The following is a 21,670-nucleotide window of genomic DNA, read 5'->3' on the forward strand; positions in this document are numbered from 1 at the left end:
TTTCTCCAAGAGATGCCAGCTGCAGCTACACACACCACACACACACACACATACAGAGAACATTGTGCTTTTCTTTTCTTAAAAAATATACCTATTGCACCAAAACCTAAGAGAGACGATCATGCAATACAGGCAATGAGCCCATATGAAACCAACATGCATCCCAACAGAGAGCAAAAAATCCCCGAGTTTATAGAGATAATTTTGTTGTCGTCGTTTTTAAACTGGACCAAAACTTTTGTTACCCAAACCAAGTGGGGGGGAAAAAAAAAACAAAAAGAAGAAAAAGTATTTCTTTATGGACCAAAACCTCTTCAGCTGTCCTTTTCCTGGATCTTCCTGAGGTTGGCCGCTTTTATATATTATATTTTTTTCAGAACGAAACAAAACAAAAAAAAAATTGCCTTGTTGAACATCCTTTAATAATTTCAAGACTCCTGGTTTTGTTAAATGAGATACTTTAAAACCATTGGGAAGTGGGAGACGATGGGCTTCAGATCTGGCTCCCGTGCCAATGCATGCAAGGTTCAGGCCAGCACCTTCACTCCATCAGGTTTGTTCAGCTGGTCTGTGGATGCCAAAATGCTGTGATGGTAAAAATGTGTTGGATTGACCTATTGAGTACCAGTACACTCAGCTATAAATATATGTGTGTATATATATATATAGGCACTTAATTAATCAAGCACCTATATATATATATATGTGTGTATATAAACCCATATATATAATTTTTCTCCCACTACCACCGCTTCCCCATTTCCTACCCCTCAACTTTCTGCTCACAGATCCTGGACCCTGATTTAGAACTGAACCAACAAGTTTCACAACTTGGCAGAGACAGTTCTAACAGACAAAAAAAAAAAAAAAAAAACCAAAACCAAAAAACCCAAACAAAAAAATCGCCTGAGATTTTTTATACCCTTCAGTTACAGGAGACTTTTTTTTCATCGTAATGATGTTCCTGGGAACATTCCTCTCTTCTGCTCAGATTGCTGCCGCTTGCTCCCGGTTGCTGCCTGTGCCCTGGCACAGTGGCCAGCCGTGGTCACTGAAGGGGCTGAGCTCACTGTGCTGGGGCAGGTGGTGCTGGTGCTCTGAGCTGATAAATATCCACTTTTGGTACTCAGATACCAGTTGGAGGGTTTGAAATGCTGGTGGGATGATGGGATGATGGGATGCCTCCACTGTTTTGCATCAACGGTAATCCGTAGGGGCAAGAGGTAGATGGGAGGGGTGGACAACGTTCCCAGGCTGTAGTAGGTGCTGATGTTTTGGAAAAAGTAAAGACAAAAGTGACAATGCCGTCCTAACGGGATACTGTCAGGCAGAATTGGTACTCCCCTCCTCCCCAAAGCTCTGAGAAATCCCTGGCCGTGCGGCTGTCGCGGCCCTGCGGCGCAGCCGTTGGCAGCAGGGCTGGGTTGGGATGTGAGCACTGCCTGGGGAAGGCGCCGTGTTTTGCACCCACCGCTCTGGGGGCTGTAGGGTGATGGAGGGCTGGGGTGCTCTGGATGGACTCCCGGAGCCCCCACGTCCCGGCATTGTCCCGAGGCACGGCCGTCCCTCCCGGTGGCAGCGTGGCTTTGGAGCCCCGGCCAGCGCTGGCCACATCCTTCCTAAAACTGACCCAGTTCTCATTCAAAATCTGGCCTCAGTTTGGTCCCAGTTAAGGGAAGAGAAGGGAAGGGAAGGGAGAGGGGGACATTCCTGTTCTCTGGGAGCCTCTCCCCTCCCCAGTGCCACCTTCTCCACCACGTCCTGCCCTCCCCACCCCAGGGCTGTATTTTATCCGTTCATTGCGCAAAATTCTCCCGCTGATGTAGAGAGAGTGGTTGGAGCACGAGCTGGGGGGGCGGGGGGCGGGCGGGGGGGATCAACCCCCTTTCCGAGGGGCGTTCAGAAATGTCGGTGTTGGTGCCGGAGGGGCTGAGCTGGAGCGCGGCCGTGGCCGCAGCCCCGCGCCGCTGTGTTAGTGAGTGAGTAGTCGTTCTTGGCCGAGTGGAGTCTGTTCGTGGTAATGTGAGCAAGTTTTGATCAATGTCTTTATTTGATGCCAGGTTGTGAAGAGGTGGGTGGGAGCGGGGAGGGGGGGGGGAAAGGAGACCCCTGTGTTGGGGACCTGGGGTAGGGGGACCTGTTCTAGCACTGACCGTAGGGAGTGGGGAATGGGGAAGGTACTGGGGGCTCTCCTCTGCTCCTTGTATCTCCTCCCTCACCTTAACAAGCGAAAACGATGTAAAAGCCTCCTGCATGCTGAAAAATGTTAGAGAAAAAACAAACAAACAAACAAACAAATCCCCTTTCTTAAAAAAAAAAAAAAATTAAAAAAGGGGGAAAAAAAAAAAAAAAAAAAAGAATCATGACCCAAACAAACGTCCAATGCTTGCTGTTGGGAACCGGAGTAGGGCTGTCCTGGGGGGAGGCTGCCCCTCTCTGCAGATGAGGTTCCTACTCAAGTCTCCAAGTTGGCCTTTAATAAAATCTTCAGTTCCAATAACCTTTATATATATATATATATATACACATATATATATACATATACATATACATATATATTAAAAAAAAAAAAGCTTGATGTAGCAGTTCTAGTTTAAAATGAATAGAAGTATTTCGGCCCCTGTTTTATTTTGATTTTTCCCTGTCCCCTGCTTCCCGCTGTACCCCCCCCACCGACTCCATATTTTGATGTAGCAACTTTGGAAGAAATTAAAAACAGGCGCTGTAAATGCACCGAGAGCTACCTCTGCCTCGAGCGGGGGCTGCAGGGAACTCGGGGGGCTCGGGCCTCTCCCTGGCCCCATGGGGCACCCGGAGAGGGGCAGCCTGGGCCCTGCCTGTTGGCATCCATGGGGAGCCCGGTTGTGGGGCTTAAACAACAAATTTGCGTAATTTTTTTTTTCTCTTTTTAAATATATGTATATATATTAAAAAAAAAATTAAAAAAAAAATAAAAACAAAAAAGAAGAAAAATGCCCATGACCTTAACTATTTGCTCTGACTTGTATCTTCCTTTGATAGGTGACTAAAAATGACTTGTTGGTCTAATTCACCAGCAATAACGATAACTAAAGACAGCCCCCCTCCTCCCGCATCCATCCCTTTTCTGCAGCGCCCGACTCAGCCGGGTCCTTGCACTGGACGCCCTCGGTGACCGCTTCTTGCAGTGGGCACCAGCTGGACTGAACCTCTCTGGCTCCAGTTCCCCCCGCGATCCTTCCCACGCATTTGGGATAACGTCCTCGGGGTGCTGAAGTGTTGGGGACCCCCCCACTTGCGCTGGGCTGAAGGGAGGCAGGTGGAACTGGGACCCGACGCCCCGAACCGAGTCTTCCTCCCTCTGGATTAGGAGCAGCCGAGAGCCTTGCGGGAAGCCTGCTCCGTGGGACCCCCAGTCGTGCGCATCACGTCCCACCGAAGCGGGCTGGGTTCCCGGGAGCGATGACAGGACACGGGCATCCCCCGAGGGTGCCGGGCGCCGCTGGGTTCCCCTCGGAGCGGCTGGGGAGCGAGGTGACCCGTGCCGTGCCGTGCTATACCGTGCCGCGCCGTGCTATACCGTGCGGTGCCGTGCTATACCGTGCGGTGCCGTGCCGCGCCGTGCTATACCGCGCCGTGCCGTGCCGTGCTATACCGCGCCGTGCCCGTGCCGTGCCGCGCCGTGCTATACCGTGCGGTACCGTGCCGTGCTGCGCCGTGCTATACCGTGCGGTGCCGTGCCGCGCCGTGCAGTGCCGTGCCGTGCCCGTGCAGTGCCATGCCGTGCCGCGCCGTGCCGTGCTATACCGTGCCGTGCTATACCGTGCCGTGCCCGTGCCGTGCCCGTGCAGTGCCGCGCCGTGCCGTGCCCGTGCCGTGCCCCGTGCTGCGCCGTGCCGTGCCGTGCTATACCATGCCGTGCCGTGCCGTGCTATACCGTGCCCGTGCCGTGCCGTGCTATACCATGCCGTGCGAATGCCGGTGGTGGTGCTCTTTGCGAGGCGGCCACACGAGGGGCACAAGCACACTTTGGGGCCAGGTGCTCCCCAAAAGCCCGGGGCTGGGAGGTGCTGAGCCGCTGATCCAGCCCCGGGCGGGGAGCACGGAGGGATTCCAGCGCCGATCCACGCCCGGGTTTCCACAGGTGCTTGGCCGATCCGCCGAATTCGGCGCTGCTTGCCAACAAGGAGCGGGGAGCTTGGGGCTGTGCTGGGTTTGGGACCCATCCCGAGATTTTGCGGATGTGAGCGGAGCCGAGCAGCGCCGGGCTGCGGGAGCCGGGGCTCCCCGGTCCCGGCGCGGCGGGGAGATGTGCGGGGCAGCGGTGACAAAAGGGGACAAAGGGAAGCGGAGGGGTAAAGTAATATCGTGCTGTGATGTCATCCTCATCGACACGAATTATCTAGAGAGTAGTGTGTATTATAATGCGTAACAAAAGAAAGGAAAAAGAACCAAAATTGGATTTATAGTTAATGAGGAGATACTATAAAAATATCTTGTCCTAGCTCCCATTTGCAAAAGTATTTTTCAGCTGGAGGGATATCTATTATTTTTTTCTCTTTTCTTTCTTTCTTAAAAAAATAATAATCTTCATACGTACAAAGGCTCAGACTGTTAATATTGTTCACCTCTGAAATCAAAATACTCCAACTTATTTTGTTTGGTGTTTGAAGGGTTTATTTTGATGCATTTCCTGGTGTTTTTTAAAGAGAGAGAGAGGAGGGAAAAAAAGATTAAGATTTTAAAATTAGAACATTTCTTTATAATTTAATATTCTATTTTAATAAATGCATTTATTACATGTAAATGTAGCAAGGAACTGGGCTAATAAAAATACTTTTTATTAGGTAATTTATTATAAGAAAAAAAGGATATTTTATTTTATGATAAAGTGATCCTTAAAAGTTTAGAAGGTTTAGAATATATGTAGGTTAAAAAATACATTTGTATCCAGAGTATTGCTTAAAAAGTGTTTTTAATATATGTTTCCTTTTTTGTGTGTGCGTGTGTGTATGTAAAGGTGATAGTTATGGTGCAGCTAGCCCTTTCCACAAATAAGAAATTAACACAGTTGGATGTATTTAAACAAAAAAACAAAAAAAAAAAAAAAAACAAAAAAAAACCCCAAAAAAACAAAACAAAAAAACATAAAAAAAAAAAAAAGGACAAAAAAAAAAAGAGAAAAAAAAAAGGTAATTAAAAGCAAGAAGTAGAAGAGAAAAACCACTATAAACCCAAGCCTGTGCCCCTATCCTGTGGCTGCTCCATCTGGGAGTCCCCTTGCAAAGGGTCAAGGTCTGGGTGGACTTTGGCTCGGGGCTGGCTCTGGGGCGCTCTTTGGGCAGCATCACCCCACGCTGCCCGGGCAGCCCTGGCAGCCCTGGCCCTGCAGTGGCACAGCCCTTCCTGGGCACCCTGGCCCTGCAGTGGCACAGCCCTTCCTGGGCACCCTGAGCGTCCCGGGCTCCGGCCGCACCCGACCTGACCCAGCGCCTGGGCGGGCGCTGGGGAGCAGAGTTTGCTCCTGCTGCGCTTCCCTGGGACAGAGCCCTGTGGAGAGCTGGGTGCTGGGGGGGCACAGCTGGCACTACCCACCTCCCTGCCCTCCTCCTCCTCCTTGCCAGCGCTGCCAGCCCGATCCCACCCCGCGGAGCCAGAGGAGATTGTCCTTGGGCTGGCTGTGTAATAGGAAGATTTCTGGTCCTTTCCGCAGCCTCGCCAGGCAGCACTGATGGCCACTTCTGGCTGGCACACTCGTGGGGGGCTCTGGGGACCCGCTGGGTGGTCGCTGTCTGTCGCCTCCCTTTAGGCTTTGGCTCCGTCTCTTCCTGTGCTGGGCGGGTTCCAGTGTTCAGGCCGGGCACGATCTTGAGAACATCCACGGTTATTCCTTCGGAGCTCGCGCCGCACCAGGGCCTTGGGCTGAGCTCGCCCAGAGCTCCCAGCCGGCTCCAGCCCATCCTAGACGGGGACAGGTCACCTCGTGTGCTCCCCAGCGCGGGCACAGCTCCTGCAAGACACCGATCGAGGGACAGCCAGAGCCATGGCAGTGCCCCCGCCTGGGTCCCGGAGCTTCCGTGAATCTGGGAAAGCGCTTCAGTATGCGCTTGGCTCCAGCGCATCCTGAAGCGTTCCGAAGGATCTTGTCCCAGGAGCTGCTTTAGGGATGTGCTGAGCGGTCGTGTCCTCCCTGTGGGCTGGGAGTGGGGGAAATCCGTCCCCCTCACACCCCGAATCCCCCCTCCCAAAGCAGCAGGAAGACGGGGTGATGCTTCTGCTCTGTTGCCTTTCAAAGAAGCATTTTAAAAGAAGATTTTTTTTTTCCTGTTTGTTTGTTTGTTTTTTAACCAAAAATGAGAAGAAGAAGAAGAAGAAAAAAAAAAAGGTTTGCGTTGATGGGTATTAAAAAAAAAATGTTAATAATAATAAACGCTCAAATTTATTTCATATAATCCTAGAGTAAAGATTAAAAAAAAAAAATTAACTAGTTCAAATAATAGATGCTATCCATATTGTTCAATCTATAGTAGATCCAAGTGATCCCAGACAGAGCAGAATGTAAAATAAACTTGTGAACATGATCATTGTTAACTTCCCCAGGAATTCCATCTTTTTTTTGGTACTATTTTTCTGAAGCAAACAAATAAATGACTGAAAGCCTAACAAAATAACGACCACCAATTGGTACCTTCTGTCAATCAAAGTCCTGAAGTTATTTTTATAGAGGGGAAAAAAAAAAAGACAAAAAAAAAAGGGATCTAATAATATGTATTTTTTTAAAAAGATACGTTTGGGGGTTTGTGTTGCTTTTTTAATAAAAATGGACAGATTTGGCTAGTCACGGAACAAAATAAGGAAGTTTTAGGCCATTAATTTTTGCCTTATTCTGACTTCCAGCCTTGGGCTTGGAGCAGGAAATTGCAGAAAAAAATGTTCAAAGTTGCTGTTACTTTCCTTGGGCTGTTCTTGGTTTTTGAACTTCTCCAAGCACCAAAGGTGTGGGAAGATCCCGGGATGGGCAGGTGGGACCATCCCAGGGGGGAAGGAGAAGGAAAGGAAGATTGGGTGATCTCCCCTCTGTAAGGTGACAGACAGAGCTCAAAGGCAGCGAGGTGCCGCGCAGAGGCTCTGCCCTCGCACCGGGCAGTGTCAGGGCATTAGGGTTGGTTTGTTCCCTCTTTGTTTGTTCTCTTTCTTTTTCTTGGTTCTCTCTCACCCCGGTCGCATCGCGCCGGGACCTGCCGTGCGCCTCGGGATGAGCTCACTTGCTTCGCATGCGGCATCTTCCAGGGGATTTGGTTTGTTGGCTGTTTCTCTGCTTGGCCTCCAAACGTCGGTTTTGAGCATTGGAGCTGCGGGTGAGATGTTTGGGAAAGCTCCTGCTGGCCTGAGAGAGCCGCCTTGCAGCCGTGATGGGCCGTGACGTCCCTGATCCTGCAGCTTTGCTGCCCTGGCGCTGTCCCGCTCACGGGACAGTGACGCTCCTGGCACACTCCTGGTTTTTGGCCGCAGGAGCGCGGAGGAGGCTGGAGGCTGCTGTGCTCTGGGTGGATCCTGAGTCCCTGCAGTACCCAGAGCGGGAGCAAAGGGCCCTGGGGCTGGCAGCACGCAGGGGTGCTGCGATGGCAGACCCGCTCGGAGCGCTGCAGGGCAGGGCAGGACAGCCCTGGCACCAGCACTGGGGCAGGACACGGCCCGTGCTCCTGCCAGCTGCTCAGACAGGCCAGCGCTTCTCTCTGAGTGTTGGCGATGCTTTTCACTGCTCCAAAACCTCTGCTTAAAGGAGAGAATTCAGAAAGAAACGTCCAAGAGGCAACGCTGTCATTAGCAAAGCCGAGTGCCGCAAGGGAAACACCCTTGGAAATTGGTTCCCTCTGGATTTAGCCTTTGCTCCTCTCTGTGTTGTGGCTCAGCCGTAGCAAACCCACGGATCTCCTGCAGCTCGGGAGCATCCGCACAGATGCCTTGGAGGAGCGCCGTGGCGGCTCCGTGCTCCCTGACGGTGCCCGCTCCGGGGGGCCGGGGCGGCCTTTACCAGCATTCATCACTCAGCAAAGCCATGCAATAGGTCAGGACAGGAATGAAGACAGTTGTCATTCGGTTTCTGCGTATAAATAGCACTGTGAATCCGAGATCCCTCCCCGGGAGCCTCCTGGCACGCTGGGGTGTTTCGGGAGGAAGGGCACGATGTCTCCTGCGCTTCCAGCGGCATTCATACTCGGTGGAATCAAGCGCCTGGTCCTTCCCTGCCGGGGCGGCGAGGGGGCCCGTTTGCTCTTTCAGTTTTGTTTTACCTCATTTTCTTTTTTATTTGATACTTGAAGAAGCGTCAGTGATGGCCATTGTACAGTGGTGCCCCGGACTGGAGAGTGGATGCACTTTATCCTCACTTGTGTACGGATGGTGGGTCCCATCCCACCTCTGCTGCGCCCCAGCAAGGTGTCCTTGGTGGCAGCAGAGCCAGCGTGGGCTGGTTCTTCCAAAACCCCTCTCTGTGTTTTAGTGTGGGTTTTTACATCCTGTAGAAACTTGAAGTCATGTTCTGCTGTCAGTTGACCCAGTGAAAAATTCAGCTGGAGTTGGTTTTCCTGCGCCGTGCCAGCAGATGTTGGGCAGCTCCTGCCTCCCCCCTGCGTGACTCCCCAGTTCCAGTGGGTCGCTTTACTGGAATCTGGAGTCACTGCAGCCCTGGCAGGCTGTGGTATCCCCACTGGATCTGCTCCAGCATTGCTTCGGGGCTGCTAATGGAGCAAATTGAAAGTCACCCCCGGTAAAGTGACACTAATGTAAAATCTGGAGTAGTTCCACTACTGTCTGTGTGAAAATTAATTCCCTCTCCAGTGGTGGCACTGGGTTGCTGACAGCAGGATGTGCTTTCTGGGCTTATGATGATGCTTTTGAAACAATTTGCAGAGAAATGGAGCGGTGAGACATAGCAGTGTGGTGTGGCCACTGAGATCGGCTCTTGGCTCCCAGGAGCCAAGGGACACAACACGTGGTCACAGGCTGTGCTGTTTTGCTTATCTGTGAAACCATAAGCACTCTTTTTTCCTTTTTCTTTATGAATTCTGTTCAAGATAATCATTTAAAAAAGGGAAAAAAAAAGAAAAAAAGACCAGGGGCTGGATCTTGATTTGCAGTACGGGATTTGCTCCTGAGTTAGAAAGCAGTGTTAAGCAAACATGAAAGGCCATGGGCATGAGGGCTGGCAGATCCCAGATTGGCAGGTCTGGCAACTGCTGCAGAGCCGGCTCTGATCCCAGCCCCAGGCAAGCCAAGAAAATCCCCAAGGATGCCCAGAGCAGCCCCTGGGCATCCAACTTCCAAGTCAGGAGCCTGTGGGGCTGCAGAGGGCTTCCTCCGGCTCTGCCCCAGTATCAAAGAGATCCAGGCTCCAGCTTTCTGCCGTTGGGACTCCAGCAGGCCAGCTCCAGTGGGATTTCCCACGTGAGACGTGCTAAAATGAAACCCAGGCTGCGGGGTCCCTGCAGCAGCCGATGTGGCTGATACTCACCCAGGGTAGCACAGCCCAGCCCAGCCCTTCACGCTTTGCTTGCACAGCGTCACGCGCTTCCTCTGGTCCTCGCTCCAGACTAACGTACGAGTCTGTGTGCATCCACTTTCCTCTCATCCTCGCTCCAGATTAACGTACGAGTCTGTGTGTATCCACTTTCCTCTCATCCTCACTCCAGACTAACGTACGAGTCTGTGTGCATCCACTTTCCTCTCATCCTCACTCCAGACTAACGTACGAGTCTGTGTGCATCCACTTTCCTCTCATCCTCGCTCCAGACTAACGTACGAGTCTGTGTGCATCCACTTTCCTCTGGTCCTCGCTCCAGACTAACGTACGAGTCTGTGTGTATCCACTTTCCTCTCATCCTCGCTCCAGACTAACGTACGAGTCTGTGTGCATCCACTTCCCCTCGGGTCCGGGTGCTGTCGCAGGGTCCTGCTCCAGGTGCTCCCACCTCGTGCTGAGCCAGCTGGCCATGCTGACTGTGTGGCCCTTCCATTCAAAGTCCATTCCTTATTATTTTGTGTTAGCTTTTTTGGTTTTTTGTTGGTTTTTTTTTTCCTCTTTTAACATCATAGGAAACCTGTAGTCGGGATTGTTACTATTGGAAACCGATCACATGTTCCATCCAGGTATTTTCATCTCTCTGGCGTTACGCAAAAATAAAAGCCCGAGAGAGAGAGAGAGAGATAACCGAACATAGAAGTAGAGTTAGGCTTGTTGTCTGAGTTTTGAGGCATATAGTATAATGGGAGAAGGAAAAAAAAATTAAAATAAAATAAAATTAAAATAATGATGTTGCACAACTTGTAGAAAACAAAGAAGGGAAAGGGTTAATGTATTAAATGTGCTAAATTACATTAAGAACTTAATTTTATTAAAGTATTATTACTTAAGAAACTTGGTATCTGCTCTTGGTTTGTGTCTGTTCACACTTCAGGGAGGGCCAGAAGCTGTGGCTGGGAACAAGGGCACTCAGCTGGGCTGAGTTCCAGGGCAGTGGGGCTGGACCCCCCTCTGCCACCCCTCCTGCATCTCCCCCCAGGAGCGTGTTAAAGCACTTGTGAGAGGATGAGCCTCCTGAGGCAGCTGCTTCTCCCGGTGCTGGTGCTAGCAGGTCCCACATCCGTGAGCCCCATTTTACCCTTCCCACTTCTTCATCCCAGCAGAAAACATCTGAAAACTGGGAAGCCTGGAACAAAACTGAGTTGCCCGGGCCGAGAGTGTCTCCATGAGTCTGAATGAACTCCTCACCCCGTGTGTCCGTGTCCCTGCCATGGCAGGGAGGCCCAAGGGACACTGGGCTCAGCCCTGTCCCTTTGTGGAGCAGCATCCATCCCCTGCGTGCCCACCTCTCCAGCTGGCGGGGCTGACATCACCTCTTGGCACCGTGGTTTGGTGTGGGCAGATGGTGTGGGAGGAGGTGGTGCTTGGCAGCTCTAGCTGGTCTGCACGTTGCCAGGGCTTTGCCAGCCGAGGCAGGCACGGGGTGAAGCACAGCCCGTGGGGCAGTGGCCAGCATTCACTTGGGGACAGCCCCCAGCTGTCGCCAGAGCCAGGGTATGACAGAGGTTGGGTCTGGGCAGCTCAGGGAGGAGGCTGCCTCTGGAGGGGGCAGTGCCAAGATGTAGGGACACGGGGCCAGGCGGCTGGAGCCAAGGTTAAGGTGCTGCCAGGGCTGGGGTGGATAAAAAGGGGCACCCAGACTCCTGTGCCCCGTTTGTGCAGCCCTGCACTGTCCCTGTGCTGGCAGCAGGATCCCACCTGTTCTAAGCCTGAATTCCAAGCTCTCCCCTCTGGCCTCCCAGTAGGACACCCCTTGCTACAATCATACCTTCCTCCCAACCCTCCTCCTCCTCCTCCTCCTTTATTGCCTGTGGATGCTTCCCAGCTGCCCCACGTGTGCCTGAAGGAAAGACCTGGCAGAGGGAGGAAAGGCTTCAACAGCAGCTTTATTTGGGGATTTTGCCTCAACTTCCATTTCATTGAGAAATCATGCCCCAAGCGGCAAGGTTGTCCCAGATCCTACTGGCACAGCCAAGTCAGATGCAGAGACTGGGGGCAGCTGTGGAGAGAAAGAGATCCCCCAAACCCCACCCTGTGACAGGGGCCACATTCCCAGTACTGGGTTAATGGTGCAGGGTTTCCCACCTGCACCCCTCTTGATTGACACCTGCCAATCACCCCCGAGAGCAGCACAGGGCTCAGCACAGCCTGTCCCAGCATCTTGGGTGATGCCTGCCGTCCCACAAGCAGGGGAGAAGATCACTGTCACCCCACAGATGTAGCAGACACTCCACCCTGTGGTGGCATGACCCCAGCCACCAGCCCCGGAGGCCGAACTGGAGCAGGAAAGGGCCAAGCCATGCCAGAGGTCCTTGCAGCTGGAGCTGAGGGGTCCCCAATGCTGACACTGGCTCCCACACCGGGCGCTGTGCAGAAGGACAATGTGCCCACCCTCAGCACCTCATCCCTGCCCTCACCCTCAGCCCCCTAACTCCCTGGTCCCCCTTGTCCTCTCCTTGGGGCTCCCCAAAGGCCAAGGCCCCCCAGCCCCTGCTCCCATCTCTTTCCATGGAAGAGTCACAGCTTTTCCCTTTGCTGGGGTCATGCCACAGGGTGGGGATCGCAACACAAAAACGGTGTCGCTCCTACACCCCACCTTGGACGGCCCCAGCAGCACCCAGAGGCACTCCCAGCTCTCAGTGCCGCGGGGACAGGGCAGAGGGATGCCCGCAGTGACCCCCTGCACACCCATCCCATGGCGCTGCACACAGGGCGTCACCAAACAGGGACTCACCGTGTTCAGGCTTGTTCAGTGCCACCCAGTCATCCAGCAACAGTGCCTGCAGGGCTAAAGGGAGCAGGGACACAGGGGATGGCATGTCCCCAGCCTTGAGGAGAGAGGGGAGACACCCTGATGCTTTACCTCCCCCCACTTTTGTCAGTCCTACATAAACACGGGCAGAGCAGCACACAGGCAGGATGACGGTGCACACAAAAGCAGCGGCCGGCCCGCAGCGCTCAGGGAGCCGTGGCAGGCAGAGGTAGAGGGTGAGACATTCAATGCCACCGTGTGCTGGGTGGTGAAGGTGGGGGCACCGCAGGGGCTCAGATGTTCTGGCAGCAGGGCGCCTGCCGGCTCTCCTGCTGCGTGGGCAGCACCCGGATGGGCTCGATGGTGGTGGAGGGGCCAAACTCCGACTCGGGCTGCCCAGCGATCTGCCTCTGGGACACGATGCGGTAGATCTCTGCCAGCAGAGAGAGGGGAAGTGAAAAAATTGCCTTAGGGAAGTATTTCAGTGAGGATCTACTCCCTCCACAAACACACAGCTCCAGGGGTGCAAATGCCCACCTCTCCCCAGCCAGGGGAGCAGGATTCCAACCCAGATCCCACCCAGTACAGCCAAGCCCTCAGGGGTGTCCTGAGAAGACACAAAGTCCAAAGCCACCTCTATTTCCTGCTTTCCCCTTACCCGAGAGGATGTTGTGGAAAGCTGTCTCCACATTGGTGGAATCCAGAGCAGACGTCTCAAGGAAGGACAGCCCGTTCTTCTCTGCAAGGATAGCGTGAGCTCAGGTGAGTGCCATGAATCCCAGCCAGACGGGACGGGACTGGACAGGACGGGGGAAGATACCTGCGAAGCCCCTGGCCTCGTCGGTGGGCACAGCCCGCAGGTGGCGCAGGTCGCTCTTGTTGCCCACCAGCATGATGACGATGTTGGCGTCAGCGTGGTCCTGCAGCTCCTTCAGCCAGCGCTCTGCGTTCTCGTACGTCAGGTACTTGGCAATGTCGTAGACCAGCAGGGCTCCCACCGCCCCCCGGTAGTACCTGGGGGACAGTGAGGGGCCAGGGTCACAGCAGGGCCCCGGGCAAGGGCCACAGCTTGAGAGGAAGGAAACTCACGCTGAGGTGATGGCCCGGTACCGCTCCTGCCCGGCCGTGTCCCAGATCTGAGCCTTCACCGTCTTGTTGTCCACCTGGATGCTCCTCGTGGCAAACTCCACCCCGATGGTACTCTTGCTCTCCAGGTTGAACTCGTTGCGGGTGAAGCGTGAGAGCAGGTTGCTCTTCCCTACCCCTGAGTCTCCGATGAGCACAACTGGGGGGCACAAATACAGCGTCAGCAGACCCCCAGCCGCCCACCCACAGCCTGCCGGGGATGGGAATCTCCCCACCCCAACCACGTTTCATCCAGGAGAAGCTGACAGGTGAGGGGTGAAGCAGAGCAGGACCAGCTGCCTCCACTCCTCCTAGAAGCATCACTGCTGCTTAGAAATACCCCTCGAGAAAATCCCTGCCATCACTGGGAAGTTGCCAGAAGTTTCTGCCCTTGGGGATGGGAAAGCACTGTATGCACTGATGTACCCAAAATGACCAGAAAACCAGGGTCAGGAGCTGTGCAGGAAGAGCCAGGCCGGAGGCCAGGCAGAGCTGAGGCTCCTCTTGCCAACCCTGTGTGCCCTCCAACACTGAGGGCACACTGGAGGGCTTAAAGACACGGTTTGGAAAGAAGCATCCTCCTCTGCTGCTGCTGGTCCAGCCCATGAGCCAGGAAGTTCCTGGGTGTGGGTTAAATGCATTTTCTGCCCATCCCAGATCTGGCTGGTTCCTGTAAAACCTGGAGAAACAGGCTCTAGGGAGCTTTATCACACAACTCCCCTGTCAAGTTTGTTGAGTTTATGACTCAACAGTTTTTTGGTTTTATTTTTTAAGTCATTTCTAATTCCCTCACTGCCAATCCTGTTGATTCTCCATGTGTACAGACACTTCACCCACGTGTGGGACATCTCCCCACCAGGGTTGGGAAACAGCAGGGCTGAGGTCACAACTATCCGGTGACCACCGTGGGAGGACACAGGAACAGCAGCACCGGCAAGGGATCACTGGGATGCCACACACTGCAGGAGCCTCAGCAAGGCAGCTACACCCAGTCCATGCTCAGCAGCTACCATCCTGCAAGGATGCTGCTCCATGGCCTGGATAACCCCTTCCCACCAGCTCCAGCTCGTAGACACGGCTTCCCTGCACGGTGCAAAGCCTGCAACAGCGCAGCCACCCCGTTGGCAAAACCCTCCGTGTAGGGCAGACAGCAAAGAGCCTGGCAGCAGGAAGCCCAGCAGGAAGTGGAGCAGCTCTCTAGGATCGCTGAGGGAAGCTGGAAGGTGCCTGGAGCGTTGCTGGCAATGGCTGTGCCAGGACAGCCAGCGAATGAGGGAAGGGCAGCTTCTCCACGGCATCACAGAATGGTTTGGGTGGATGGGACCATAAAGCCCATCTTGTTTCACCCCTTGGTTCACTATCCCAGGTTGCTCCAAGCCCCATACAACCTGGCCTTGAGCACTTTCAGCCACAGCTTCTCCGGGCACCCTGTGCCAGGACCTCACCACCCTCACAGGCAAGAATTCCTCCCAATACCCCATCTAACCCTGTCCTCTGGCAGCAGAAAGCCATTCCCCACTGTCCTGTCCCTTCAGGCCCTTGTCCAAAGTCCCTCTCCAGCTCCCTTGGTGCCCCTTTAGGCACTGGAAGGGGCTCTGTGGTTTCCTCAGAGCCTTTTCTTCTACAGGTTGAGTATCCCCAGTTCTCCCAGCCTGGCTCCAGTCCTTGGAGCATGTCTGTGTTCTCCTCAACTTCTTCCAGGAGCTCCTTATCTTTCCTGCGCTGGGGGCTGAGCTGGAGGCAGCTCTGCAGGGGGGTCTCACCAAAGCAGAGCAGAGGGGCAGGATCCACTCCCCCCATGGCCTTCGCCTGGCTGCTGGGCAGAATTCTCAGCTGCTGCCCACCCCACAGAGATCTGAGACTACCATAACAGCCTGGACTGCCCTGGACAAGACAGCAGGAAACGCAGGCCAGTGGCAAGCCAGGTTCATCAGCACTTTCCCAACTTCAGAGTCTTGATCTGAGCTCGGTTTTATACTAACAACAGGAAACTTCTGCTTCCCCAGCTCAACGGCCACAATCCCCATCCTGGCAGTGCCACGCTCCATGGCAGACTCCAGAGGGCTTTGAAGCACACCAGGGATGCAGGGTGGGTGGTGCAGGGTCCTGCAGCCTGTGGGGGTGATGAGCCCCATGTCCCTGAGCTTGAATGGCTTGGGGAGCTGGAGCAGCACCCTCTACCCCAGGCACAGAAGCATTTGATACATTCTGTCCTCACTGCCTCCAAACATGGCCACACCACGTCTCAGTGCCGGGATGGGAACAGCCTGGAGCTCCACACAGGGGCCCCAAGGAAGGGCTGCAGGAGCAGCCATGCCCAGAGGCGTTCTCCAGCCACACTGAGCCCCTCCAGGGCCTTGCACAGCTGGAACTTGCATTGTGCTTTGAAACGGCTGATGCTCCCATTTCAGTGGAATTCGGGATAATGCTGCTTCCAGCTGTGACCATCTCCCTTTTCTCAAGGGGGTGCCTGGGCTCGAAGAGCCGTTGGACCCTGGGAGCACTAGCCCAGCTCCATGCCCTTGGACACTGCATTCCCCTTCCACTTTGCTCCTGCTTCGGAAGGGTTGAGCTGCCCTTGCAATGAAAACAGAGTTCTCTAGAACTCCAGAGACCACCATGAGACCCAGGAGGGGAATGAAGAGCCTACATGAGCTGCTCCCAGCGGTGGCTCCTGTAGGATGACAGCGGATGGACGGACACAGGAGGACCATGTGCTGAAGCCCCCTCGGAGCCACACAGCTGGCACAGCTGGGTGGGAAGCGCAGAACAAAGCAGCTGGGAGAGCTCCTGCCTGAGCATCGTACTCAAGGCACCGCTTAGCAGCAGAGTTTCTCCCACACCAGGTCCCAGACTAACACCAGGGAGAAAGATTTTCCTGGGCAGGGGCCAGGGGAGGTGTGCAAGGAACCAGGGGCTACCAGCACGTTGCTGGCTGGAATTACGTCCTGTCGGTGGCTAGAATTACCCAGGGCCTTGCAGGCAGGCCTGTGTGGGTAGGCTGACTCACAGCCACCCACTGGTGAGCTCACACCCTGGAGTTTATGGCTCGGGAGGCTGTGGCGTTGTCAAGATGTCCCTTTGCTTCCCCAGCACCTGCTTTGGCCGCAGCAGACCGCAGGGAAGCCTGGCATGCACAGGGACGGCGATGCTTCATGGGGCTGCTGCGCTCCCACAGGCAGAAACGCCAGTGTTGTGTCTCCAAGAACAAGTCCCTGTCGCCCACCCGGCCCGTGCACAGCAGTGGGAGCATGAGCAGCATGAGGGAGGACAAGCCCGGATCCCTGGATCTCTCCTTCCAGGGCAGCTGGGGACCAGCACGGCTTTCTCTGCTGGTGTTGATTACTCAGCTGCCAGGTGCGCTCCCCTCACCCAGTGCCGCAGAGCGGAGCACCCAAAGGTGCTCAGGGGCCGACGCGGCGCCCACCGAGTCCCACGGACCAGCCTTCCCCGGCACCCTGCCGTGGCCACGGCCTCCTCCCGCACCCAGCATCGGGACCAAAACCCATCCGAGCAGCTCTAGCAAACCCTGCGACCACGGCAGCACCTCATCCCCGGCCCCTCCGGCACCCACCCGGCTCCCCCGCACAGCGGAACTCCACAGCGAGCCCCGCTCCCGGCCCGGCCCGAGAGCGGAGTTATATCCCAGCAGGAGCCCCAGCTCCACGGGCTGAGGCCGGGCACGGGCAGCACAACCCACCTTTGAAGAGATAATCGTACTCATCGTCCTTGCCCCGCATCTCGCCCAGCGCCACAGCCGCGCTCGGACTGGGCCAACTGGGATTTCCGGGCCTCATCCCCCCGGGAAGGGCCAGCCATTGGCGGCCCGGAGCCTCTCCTCTCCACAGCCATTGGCGGCCGGGGCTGCCCGTCAGCACTCAGGTGTGCTCACCTGGCCCAGGTGAGGGGGCAGGGACAGGGACAGGGACAGGACAGGGCCGGGGCTGCCCGTCAGCACTCAGGTGTGCTCACCTGGGCCAGGTGAGGGGGCAGGGACAGGGCCGGGGCTGCCCGTCAGCACTCAGGTGTGCTCACCTGGCCCAGGTGAGGGGACAGGGGCAGGGCCGGGGCTGCCCGTCAGCACTCAGGTGTGCTCACCTGGCCCAGGTGAGGGGACAGGGGCAGGGACAGGGACAGAGACAGGGACAGGGGCAGGGCCAGGGCCGGGGCTGCCCGTCAGCACTCAGGTGTGCTCACCTCGGCCAGGTGAGGGGGCAGGGACAGGGACAGGGCCGCAGCCTGTTTGTGCTCCTGACGGGGACAGTGGTGTGACGTGGGGCTGGGCTGGCGCGGAGGTGCAAAGGGAAAGCGAGAGAAGACACGGAGAATCCAGCAGGAATTGTCCCGTTTCCGAGGGGTTTCAGATAACTGGCAGAGGTTGCGTCATCGTTTGAACTGATAAAGTTCAAACAAGGGGAGCTAAACTGAGGAAGGCCGCACGGGGTGGGGGCACAGGGCGAGCATGGCTTTAGGGTGGGAGGGAGTGCAGGGGGCCATGGTATCAGGGTAGGAGGGGGCACAGGGGAGCTGTGGCATCTAGCTGGGCTGCTTTGGAGGCCATGATCTTCAACACATTACGAAGGTGGGGATCTAGGGCGTCGACCACAAACACGCAGGAATTCCAGCTCAGTCAACGTGCATTTCACAAGTCCTTTAATGATTGTGTCACACCCGCGCTGGACACAGAGCTGCTCCCAGCCCCACAGCACTGGGCTCTGTGCCAGGCCCTGTCCTGCCTTGCAGACAGCGGGCACCTTTGCTTGGTCCTGCTGCCACTTGTGCCCCATGTCCAGGGATGGGACAGATGTCTAGGGATGGGACAGCCAAGGGCTGAGTGCTGCCACTTCACACTCGAAGGCTTGGCTCAGTTCCAGAGCAGTCCCTGGTGAGACAGACACCAGTTGGTCAGCCACATCCTCAGTGCACGGTGCAGGGTGGCCCTACAGGAGAAACCCCAGGGCCAGAGGCAGAGAGACTCCCATTGCTGGCACGATCCTGCCCAGAACCTCCTGGCTTCTTCCCCAGAGGTGCCTCAGGGATGTCCTGGTCCTTTTGCCCTTTAGTTCCAGAAGGGCTGATACGGTGCGTGACAGTTGTGATGCTAATCAGGGCCCAGCAAAAATGAAATTGAGAGAGAAGAGCTCCTGGAACTGGTGCTTCTCACTGTTTATGTCAGAATTTGGCCCCTGTCCAGGCTGCTGGTCCCCACTGCACCAGGACAGGGATGGCAGTGCAGGCAGGGTGATCACTGGTGGTCACTGGTGTGTCCCAGGGCTGTGGGGTTCCCCGGGGACTTCCTGGGGTGCCCGGCGGGCTCAGAGGGCCACGCAGCACGGGCGCCTCTCTGCCTGCGCTGGGGCTGCGCTCGCAGGGTTCTCGCTGGCAAGTGACACCGTGTTGCTTTGGCTGCTCCTCTGCTTCTGCTTCTGCACTTTGTAGAAGATTTCTGCCAAAGAAGAAGTGTGTCAGCCAAGGCCCCTGGGGATGCAAGGACAGCTTCGAGCCTGCAGTCGGCACTGGGTGCCCACAGCATGGCACGAGAGTGGCTCTCCTTCCACTCTGTGCAGCAGAGGGGTGATTTGAAGGGTGACAAGGGAGCAGCTCCTACAGGCTGCATCCCTGCAGCACTCAGAGAACACCCTGTGCTTGGGCAATTTCCTCTTGCCCAACCTGGGATTAGTGCTTCACCCTGTGCTGGGGCTGGCAGCTCACTGGGCCAGGCTGGTTCAGCACAGCCCTGCATGGCACAGCATGGCATGGAATAGCACGGCACGGTTTGGCATGGCTCACATTGCATGGCACACCTCGCTACCCAGATGCTGCTGGCTGCCATTCCTGGAGAGCTGCTCCTGGAATCCATCCCTGGCCCCTCCAGGCCCCCACGGCCGGTTTGGCAAGATGCTGGAGACACGAAGTCATGAGCCCAGGACAACAGGAAGGAGACTGGAGATTATGGGGGAGAAGCAGCCCCTGGGGCTTCAGGGATGCCCAGGGGCCATGAGAACAAAGCTTCGGGTATGGGGAGTGAAACACCCAGCACCAAAGGCTGAAAACCAAAGCAGCCAGAAAGACACCACCAAAAGATCTCCTGAAACTAGCCCAAAATAGCTCAAGTGGAGCAGGGAGAGGAAGTGCTGCACATCATCTGCCCAGCCCTGCATCCCTCGGAAAGGAACTCCGCAATGCCCTGGGACCCTGCTGCACCATGGCACCAGTGCCTGTACCCTTCAGGATGGTCTCAAATGCTTCCTCGACATTGGTGGAGTCCAGCGCTGAGGTCTCAACGAACAGCAGCCCATTGTTGTCTGCAAGGAGAAGAACCCCCTGAGATGGTGCAGACCCTAGTGAGGACATGGGTCCAATCTGGAGCACCTTTAGAGATGTTCAGGTGCCTGCCCCGGTGTAGGTCCACGCTTTTGGGGAGGTTCTCAAGCCCCCAAGCCCTGTGGCGGGGTGCCAGCCTGTACCTGCAAACATTTTTGCCTCCTCCATGGGCACCTCTCGAGCCTGCGCGAGGTCGGTCTTGTTCCCCACCAGCATGACAACGATGCTGGCCTCAGCATGGTCGTACAGCTCCTTCAGCCAGCGGTCCACCACATCGTACGTCTGGTGCTTGGTGATATCAAACACGACCAGGGCACCCACAGCCCCCCGGTAATACCTATGACAGAACCCCATCATCATTCCATGTTCCAGATCCACCACCCCCACCCCAGCATCCTCGCCCGTGGGGCTGAACCCATGTCCCAGGAGAAGCAGGGATTTCAGGCCTCCCATCCTTACGCTGAGGTGATGGCGCGGTAGCGCTCCAGTCCAGCAGTGTCCCAGATCTGAGCCTTCACCACAGCGTCACCCACCAGGATCGTGCGCGTGGAGAACTCCACACCAATGGTGGTGCGGCTGTCGTGGTTGAACTCGTTGCGGGTAAAACGAGAGAGCAGGTTTGTTTTCCCCACCCCAGACTCCCCGATCAGGACAACTGTGGAAGGAAGGACGGAGAAATCCCACTGGACTGCCCCAGCTACCAGCACTGGTTGCATGGGCATCACTTGCTGGCCGATAACCCCAGAGAGGTCGCAGAGGCTGGGCAGCTGTGTGGGTTTAACCCCTAGTGTGGTCACTCCATCAGCAAACAGGGGTCCCTGTGGGAGGCAGCTGTGCTCCCTAGTGCTGGTGCAGCCCCAGAGCTGTCAAGGAGGGGTCATGGCAACCGGGATCTGGGCAGTAGGAGCGCGGCAAGGATGTTGGTGAGCCCTGGGTCACCCTACTGCAGTGGGCATCCAGGACGGGTGGCACACCAGAGCCTGTCTGTCTCCACTTGCCCAAAGGGACACTCCAGCAGAGTCCAGCCAGTAGTACCTGGCAGACACCAGGTGGGCCCCAGGAGCTCAGCAAGGGAGGTGTGAGGCTGTGCCCCCATTTCTCCAGCTCAGGTTTGACCCCCATGTTCTCTGCATGTGCCACTGCCCAGGTCACCACAGCAAATGACTTTTCAATGCCCACTGTGCTCGGGGGTTACAGGTTCTCGTGGCATTTCTGTCTCACACACTCAGCCCCAGCTTTTACAGCCGCCCCATCCTGCAACAGCAATTTGCCTGGCACCGCACAGCTGCTGCCTTGGGGTGAATGTGGATCTCTGTGGACCTTGGTGCCGCTCACCAGCCCTGGCCTCACTGCTGTCAGTGCTCGGTGCCTGCTCCCCAGTCCCCCGACCCACCGTAGCTCCCCGTGCCCATCACAGCTGCAGGGATAGTCAACAACGTCCCAGCTCGGGGAATGGGCACCCTCATTCCCTCCCCACAGCTTCTGGCTTTCTGCTCCACCCCTTTCGGGGAAAGGGGGAGGCGGGGGTCGCATCGAGTGCAAGACTCACCCTTGAAGACAAAGTTATAGTCCTCCTCGGGGCTGCCCATGTCGCCCCGGCTGCCGCCTGCCCTGGCAGGGCCGCCCTGAGTTTCCTCCTTCCCGCTGCCAAGCCTGGAGCAGACGGCGGGGCGTGCCGGGCTCCCGGAGGCGCCGAAGGAGGGGACGGAGCCACCAAAGGCTCCTCTCTGTCGGGCAGCGAGCGGGACCAAAGGGGGTCCAGGGGAGCGCGGAGGGTCCGGGACAGCGGCGGCGAGAGAGGCCGAGCTGGCGGCAGCGCGGCCGCTTGGCTCAAGGGGTGGGACTGGGTGTCGCAGCGCAGGTTGGGCAGGTAGTGTCACCCCTGGGACCGTCACGGGGTGGCTGGA

General features: G+C 56.1%; 2 protein-coding genes across 3 annotated transcripts; both read right to left on the reverse strand.

The window, feature by feature from the left end:
• Window positions 1-11,430: 11,430 nt before the first annotated feature.
• LOC120764230 (ras-related protein Rab-11A-like) lies at window positions 11,431-17,224 on the reverse strand. Its single transcript, XM_040088075.2, has 5 exons — window positions 17,140-17,224; window positions 13,404-13,599; window positions 13,135-13,328; window positions 12,973-13,053; window positions 11,431-12,747 (listed from the first exon to the last, which is right to left on the reverse strand). Exons 1-5 carry the CDS (start codon window positions 17,177-17,179, stop codon window positions 12,608-12,610), a joined length of 651 nt encoding a protein of 216 aa, XP_039944009.1. The 5' UTR covers window positions 17,180-17,224; the 3' UTR covers window positions 11,431-12,607.
• Window positions 17,225-18,096: 872 nt separating this feature from the next.
• Window positions 18,097-21,652, reverse strand: RAB25 (RAB25, member RAS oncogene family). 2 transcript variants are annotated; one of them, XM_040088079.2, is made up of 6 exons: window positions 21,313-21,652; window positions 20,223-20,418; window positions 19,907-20,100; window positions 19,664-19,744; window positions 19,244-19,340; window positions 18,097-18,885 (listed from the first exon to the last, which is right to left on the reverse strand). In XM_040088079.2, the coding sequence occupies exons 1-6, from the start codon at window positions 21,350-21,352 to the stop codon at window positions 18,612-18,614; spliced, it is 882 nt and encodes a 293-aa protein (XP_039944013.1). In that variant the 5' UTR covers window positions 21,353-21,652; the 3' UTR covers window positions 18,097-18,611. The 2 variants fall into 2 exon arrangements, with proteins under 2 accessions (XP_039944013.1, XP_039944015.1); XM_040088081.2 differs by lacking the exon at window positions 19,244-19,340 and having other exon boundaries at window positions 18,635-18,885.
• Between the last annotated feature and the right edge of the window lie 18 nt (window positions 21,653-21,670).

The sequence above is a fragment of the Hirundo rustica genome, chromosome 29, assembly GCF_015227805.2.
Source record: "Hirundo rustica isolate bHirRus1 chromosome 29, bHirRus1.pri.v3, whole genome shotgun sequence".
Taxonomy (NCBI): Eukaryota; Metazoa; Chordata; class Aves; order Passeriformes; family Hirundinidae; genus Hirundo; species Hirundo rustica.

Coding starts and splice junctions, on each gene's coding strand:
- RAB25 (XM_040088079.2), bottom strand. CDS start 21,352: ATGGGCAGCCCCGAGGAGGACTATAACTTTGTCTTCAAGG. Junction 20,101..20,222: donor TACCGCGCCATCACCTCAGC/GTAAGGATGGGA, acceptor GTTCTGTCATAG/GTATTACCGGGGGGCTGTGG. Junction 18,886..19,243: donor AGCAGCATCTGGGTAGCGAG/GTGTGCCATGCA, acceptor CTTCTTTGGCAG/AAATCTTCTACAAAGTGCAG.
- LOC120764230 (XM_040088075.2), bottom strand. CDS start 17,179: ATGCGGGGCAAGGACGATGAGTACGATTATCTCTTCAAAG. Junction 13,600..17,139: donor GTACGATTATCTCTTCAAAG/GTGGGTTGTGCT, acceptor TGTGCCCCCCAG/TTGTGCTCATCGGAGACTCA. Junction 12,748..12,972: donor TTTCCACAACATCCTCTCGG/GTAAGGGGAAAG, acceptor CTCTGCTGGCAG/AGATCTACCGCATCGTGTCC.